At 46.8% G+C, this 7219-nt stretch overlaps 1 protein-coding gene across 1 annotated transcript; it reads right to left on the reverse strand.

Annotated features, from left to right (window-relative positions):
• Window positions 1–788: 788 nt before the first annotated feature.
• Window positions 789–6395, reverse strand: TAC1 (tachykinin precursor 1). Its single transcript, XM_082015300.1, has 5 exons — window positions 6061–6395; window positions 5827–5923; window positions 5168–5191; window positions 3519–3572; window positions 789–929 (listed from the first exon to the last, which is right to left on the reverse strand). The coding sequence occupies exons 1-5, from the start codon at window positions 6181–6183 to the stop codon at window positions 880–882; spliced, it is 348 nt and encodes a 115-aa protein (XP_081871426.1). The 5' UTR covers window positions 6184–6395; the 3' UTR covers window positions 789–879.
• Window positions 6396–7219: the final 824 nt, after the last annotated feature.

The raw sequence follows: 7219 nt of genomic DNA on the forward strand, positions 1-7219 counted from the left end.
ACTTGGAGCTGGGGGATACATTGGGCCCATCTCATTCAGTCAACACACTTCTTGATTTCCATCGGATTTAGGGTGGATGGCACCTTGTGTGACCCAGAGCAATCCCAGGAACTCCTGTCTCCAGTAGCAAATCCCCCAAACATTCACCAAACCTGCAGTAGGAGGCTCACAGCCTCCCTGCAAAAGGAAGTCATTAATCTGATATTTCTTTCTGGCCCCAGACAACTGCTGCTTGCATCCGAGTCTCCTTCTGGACCAACGTAGGAAATAACTCCATCACTATCATCAAAGAAAGTATGTTGCAAAATCCCCAGAGTACTTTTTATTTAAAATGTTACTATCAGAAAATTCCAGACTATGAAATTAAGACCTCAAATTCCCATTCAAACCTTACCCACCCCACCTGTTTAAAATATATAGATACGTAGTCACAAAACATAAAACATGCTGCAATGATACAAATATATTTTTCGATACAGAAATTACAGTACATTATAAACCATGAAAACAAATTGAGGCACTAGACTGTACATCAGCTCTGTTCTGCACTGTCTGTGAAGCTGATAGATTCGCTTTCAATGAACAAAAGAATATTTTCATTGCCTAGTGAACATAACTTTACAGGTCATATCAAACGATGTGCTTTGTTGTGAGACGTCACCAGGGTTGCTGGTCCTTTCAGAACCACAACATACCTACACAACATGTATCGCTGCCACAATATGAAAAATAATCATTTTATTGAATGTACAACTCAAAAAAACCCCAACCCATCGGTTATTATTAAATAAATAATTATTCCGTACAGTGGTTAGTTTATATTACACTGCGTTGGCCATTGGAACAAATGAAGTTTAATACATAATGCACGGGAATGTCTCATTTACGCCTCCGTTCATAATTCTGTGCTATGCTCCTTTCAGAGGATCCTGCAAAAAAAGAAGCAGAATGAAGCACATGGTGCAGCCTTGCGTAAACCCCGGCAAGCACACGGAAACGTCAGAGACCTGCAGTCTGCTGGGTCACTGCCGGACCCCGTCGGAGCGTTTGAGACCCGAGATGAGGGATCCTGGCACAGCCCCGAGCTGCTTTGATTTGGTTTTACCCCTCAGACTACGCAATTCTCCAGGAGGCTGAAGGTCTGTGCAGTGCTCTCTACCTCCCGTCTCTCAAGCGGCTCGAAGGACCGTTCACTCAAAGCCGTTTTCTGTTCCAGTAATTCACCTCACTGATGGGATCTGAGCTCTCAGATCAGTCTGTGGGTAGAGACTTTCTGCACCGACATTGCCACCTTCTGTCCTGCGCAGTCAGCTTTCGCCAGTTTTAAACCCTCCCTGTCCCCAAGCCATGCACACAGTGATAGCTTTTACTAAAATCTGCAGCAGGAGCTAAGCAAACCTCAGACTGCCCTGTGGACCAACCACAGCCTAAAATAGTCTTCAATAACATATTTAGCATCTAGTAGTGGTAGATCTCTTCTTCTTGCTCTTTTAAAATGAGAGGGAAACCCAGAGAGCCCTTCTTGGGCAGAGGCTGACCATAGGGTGATGTATCTGGTCACCAAAGTCATCTTCTCTTCGACCCCAACGGGAGGATTGCTTTCACGGAGCGTATGCGTGCCCGACTATTGCATGCAAGGCACAGCTAGTCTGGGGGCATCCTGCAGGGAGCTGGCATTTTGGATCAGTGAAGGTTTTTATGAATAAGACTTCAATTTTCATTGGGCTAAATACAAAATGAGTTGAGCTTTCTTTCTTAACATGGGTTATTGTAGTATCTTTACTGTATGTGTGACTGTTTTCCAGCTTCTACCTGGAGTGTTCATCCGACAGACCACACAGCCTGGGAGACACCCAGTGTCAGACCCCATTTTACCAAACCAGGGATTGAGACCCCAGGCTGCTGGCACTCTGCTTTGTCACACGAGGCTTTAACTCAGCACTGGTGTCAACTCCTACACGCTGCCGGGGGACTCAGGGGCTTGCTGCAGAAGAAGAAAACCATGGCACCAAGGCACCGCACCAAGAAAAGTTCCTGCCTGGTTGAACGTCTTTGAGTAGGAAGAAGTAAAGACAAGCCTAGCACATGCTCCTGACCTTGCTTTGATGACACAGTCCATAGGCCCCATCTTCTCCTCCAGAGGAGCAGAAGCAACTATTTACCATTTTCCTCTCAGGGAATCGGGCAGAAAAGCAGAGTTCTAGTTTTACCTGTCAGGTGGGTATTACATAGCCCGACAGGGTAAAAATTCATTATTTGCCTTTGTTACAAATACCACATAACAGTACCTTTATATAACTATACCAGCAATTTTGAAATTAGGGCAATCAAATCTTTGCCTTTTTTAAATATTTGCTGTATTTTGCATTCTCATATTAATGTAAATGTAATCCCAATGGAAACCAAACCAAATTTATTACTTTCAGGCTATTTACTTTTGTGATAGCAGATATATTTACAGGTGTTATGCATTTAATAGCTATTGCCACCACAGATAAAATTGTGCAAAATTATTCATGATACATAGCAATTTGCAAAATGATGCAGAGAGCAATATTACTAGTCTGAACAGGGTTTAATTGAAAATAAAAGTTACTGACAACCATAATTGCAGAATATAGATCACAGCGTGTATTCACATAATATAAAGGTGTCAGCTAGTAATTTGACTTTTATCATCCATTTAACAAAACAGCGAGAACTATTTCAGAGGCATGAAATACGCATTAGGGTTTTTTATTCTTTTTAATTCCTATTCTGGGGAATTAACTGACACTTTATTGTTCACATTGAGGGATTTCCTCATTAGAGCCCTGTAGCACAGGGAAGGTAGAGCTACTGGCAGCCTGCAGTTACCCACAGGGGTTCTGCACATGAGGGAGGAGGATTCTGCCCTATATGGATGCTATGGGAAAATAACAAAAAATTCACAGCATCGGTTAAAATCCTAAAAAAAAAGGCAAAAAATGTTTTAGGTAAAATGAAAAGCTGGAGGACGCTGGGAATGTTTAACAGCTTGAACTGCAGAATGAGGTGGTGTTAATGGCAGATCTCTGCTCTTTCACCTCCTGCTCAAGTTTGAGGAATAGTGGTCTTGCAGAGACAATGAGGGTATCCCTTTATCCGGGGAGGTTTGGATCAGAAGTTTAAATGAGCTTTACATTTTCAGCCTCTGCTTTTTTCCTGATTTGTCAGTAAAATTTCACTTTTTTTGCCCTTGTAATAGCACTTTGGGGACCAGCGGAGCATGCTGCTGGCAAGGATGGGGCAGTAAGGAAAGTTCTCTGGGGACTTCTACCTGACCTTGCCTGCACTATGGCAGCTCAGACCAGCCTGATCATCTCAAGCATGAGAGTTAAGCGGACCCTGAAATATCTTGGCTGAGAAAGAGAATCCTGGTCCTTTTTCAGAGAACTCTAGATCTACACGACATAAAGGCTGCTGCTTCCATCCACTGGGAGAGAACAAAGAGACAACGGAATGAAGAGACTATATATCAGATTTAGTCATATACATACCAGAATCTAAAGATCTTTTGCCCATAAGTCCAACAAAAGAGTCTGTTTTATGCCCTGAAAAAAAAAATATAGGCAGGCTTTTATAACATGTTCTCATGAGGAAGGAAGACACAGGCTCCAAAACTGTTCATCTCGCATACTAGTTGTTCACAGCACTCTCAAACAATGGAGAACAAACATCAGTCTGACTAATCAGACTAAACAGGTTAGACCAAGGCACAGGCCAGTTAGCAGGCATCTTCTAATTAACTCAGAGATACTTTTTGGTTTTTGAGTTTAAGAATAATGGAAAAACAATGGCCAAAAACTGATTCTTCCTCCTCTCCCAGTACAATTCCTGTTGATTTGAGCAAATGCACAAGGCAGCAGTATCTTGGCATAGCCTGCACCTGTATGATGCACCTGTTCTACCCGATGGTGGTTTTTTCTGTAACATGGAAAAAGTCTTCCTTTTGGGTCAGGCAGAACCTTTACTGGAGAGGAAGCCAATGGGACTCTGTCTGGACACGTCTGAGCTAGACAGTCTGGTCCTATTTTTGGAATATTTATGAGTTCAGATATTACCTTCCTGTCCCATTAATACTCCAAGGCACTGGAGGTGTAGAGGATAAATTACTCCAAGTTTTGGCCTACAGCACATATCAGATATAATGGTAGCTGTAGTTTCAGATAAGGGCCAAAAAGGAAACATTCTTTCTCCAAGCTGACTTTTGAAGCAAGCTTAGAAATTTCTCCTTGGAAAGAATTTTGCTTGGCTAATGCATCTACAAACCAAGATCCTCAGACCTCGCAGGTATTAATTCAAGCTGAAGCAGTTTCAGAAAGCTGTAATTTTTTACTTTAGTAAGCAGGTTATTTGACATGAGCTTTGTATTGGACTCTTTAATTGGCCTTCCAATACATAATCCTAGTGATAAAATCTTGTGTCTAACACAACACCGTGACAGTTATTGACTTCTGTGGGCAGAGGAGGTCTCACAGATAAGATCATTTTTACTTACTAAAAGTCTTCTGGCTCTAGTCTAAGCATCTTCAGATATATTCAGATAATAAAACTATCACTGTGCAGAACAGTGTAATGCCACACTGCTGATAACGATCTCCTGCTCGGCGTTACCCAGAAGCAAAGCAATTATTAATGGGGCAAGATATACTTGTTTATATGGCAGTAGATCATAGACTGGCCCCTGCTGTGAGCAGGGGTCTGATTCCCACCCTGAAAATGCTGAGAGCACAGGTACAGTATCTCACATGTGATGACATGGGCTCTCCCGTGGAATCATTCTCAGGGATTTGGGAATTCACTATTCGAATTTTCGAGATTTTGCCATCTTAATTGCTCCTCTCTCAGCCTGGCAGTAAGCTTGCCTTGCCTATGAGAATGGCTTACAGAATCACCCCCCTGGGAAATAAGAGAGCGCTGCAACATCCACACATTAATGTCAATTGAATTCTCAAAGCTTGTGGCTGCTCAGATGAGGTACAGGCTCAAGGCTTCACTGAGGGGGGAGTTCAATATTCCTCCACCACCAGTGCTGCCAGTCCTTAGCTAAACTCAGTCACCTTCTAACTAATCCCCTCAAATGCACTATTCCCCATTTGAATATCTTCTAATACTTACTTAAAATATTTGAATTTTTTAAACTTACTTTTGTGAGAGATCTGGCCATATCCTGATTGGAAGAGGAAAAGAAAGAGAAAAAAAGAAAAAGTTGTTCAAAAAGGATTGGCAAATACATATGATGCTACTGCAATGCTTTGAAGAATCAAATACAGAGGCTACCCTACGCATATTCAGCTCAAGGGAAATTAAGGCAATCGTTTACAACTGCATTTCTTTTTGAATAGACTACAAAATCTTGTTTCAGCTAAACCCACACAATTTAGATCTGTTTAGCTCCAAGTTGCTTAGATCAATTCTTGGATCAGTAAACATGTAGAAAACACGGCAATAATTGCCTACACAACAAATTTCCACACTTGGGCAATTCAATGGCACGTGTGACTTAATCGTGGTCCTCCTTACTGGTATTTACATGCTGTAATTGGTGTGCACTTAGCACTTCAATGCAGTATTTATTTTTACCTCTTTAACAATCCGCGAGTTTATCTGATATTAAACTTTGGGGGGAAACAAACAAACAAACAAAAAGACCAAACAACCCAGGACCAAACAACCCACATCGCAACTTTTGAGAAGGATTTAACGTATGGAAAGCGAGTGACAACCGCTGTAAAGGGCTGCGCGGCGCTGGGAGAAGGGGACCCCAGAAGGCCGTGAAAGGGACCGAGCCCCCGCCCCGCTCACCGGCATCCCGCTTGCCCATGAGGCCGAAGAACTGCTGGGGCCGGGGTCTCCGGGCCATCCTCTGCAGGAAGTGCTCCAGGGGCAGCGGCAGCTCCTCCTGGGGGGGACAGCGGCCGGCACTCAGCGCGGAGCCCCCCGCCCCGCTCGCGGGCGCGGAGCCCCCCGGGGGGGCGGGGGGCAGCGCCCGACACCCCCGCGGGGTCGGCGGGCGCAGCAGCGGCCGCCGGGGCTCACCTTCACCTGGTCGCCGTCGGACCAGTCGGACCAGTAGCTGAGGTCGTCGGTGGCCCCCATCTCCTCGGCCAGCGCCCGCGCCGAGGCCAGGAGGAGCACGGCGAAAGCCAGCGGGAGTCTCATCGCCGCCTCGACGTCCTGCGGGGGGGCGCGGGGTGAAGCACCGGCACCCGGAGCCCCGGCGGGGCGAGCACAGCCCCGCACACACACCGGTGAGCACCTGAGTGCACACTCCCTCGCACGCACCTAGTTACGCACCCGCAAGCCCCCCGACACCTCTGGATATACACACGCCCCACACGTATCGACACATATGCAGCTAGACATACACATCAGCACACAGCTAGACACGCAGATCCGGAGGTACCCCTCCGCACACCTACGTACAGAGTTGCACATACACACACCCTCACACGGAGGTGTAAGTCTAGGTATTCACATCTGCACACATATACACACCCATCCAGATACGTCCCCCTCACACACATATCCAGGTGCATACACATCTGGTTATAAACTCACAGCCCCTCTCACAAACAGCTACACAACTCAAGTGCACACACAGCTACATATAGATACAGCTTTCCACACTCACAGAGGCACACGTGTCTGGAGGTGCACACACACCCCTTCGCACACCTAGGGCTAGGCACAAAAACGTCCTTGAACAGAGACAGGCACACGTGCGGACACACAAGCATGTATAGTCACCCCCGCCATAGAGGCACACACATATGGACACCCCCCCCGTACACGCATGTAGACAGACATATAGAAGTACACACGCAGACACCCTCACAAACGTATAGACAAGCGCACCCTCAGCCATATATGTACACACGAACGGACGGACACGCGCGCGCGCGCGGACGGACGGACAGACAGACAGACTCCCGGAGGCACACGCACCGTCTGTAGCGGGGAGGACGGGCGGGCGCTGCTCTCCGTGCGCATTGGCCGTCCGCGGGCGCGCTCCCCACTTTATATACCTGGAGACGGGGAGGGCCGAGGCAGCCTCATTTGCCTAAATGCAATTACCCCCGGTTTTATCGTCGCAGCCCCGTGACAGCCCCCGCCCCGGCGAGCAGCCCCCGCCCCCCGCTGCCGCTCCCGCGGCGCCTCCCGGCGCTGCCCGGGGCCGGGGACCGCGGGGCGGCCG

This window comes from Phaethon aethereus (assembly GCF_964289735.1).
Source record: "Phaethon aethereus genome assembly, chromosome: 2".
Taxonomy (NCBI): Eukaryota; Metazoa; Chordata; class Aves; order Phaethontiformes; family Phaethontidae; genus Phaethon; species Phaethon aethereus.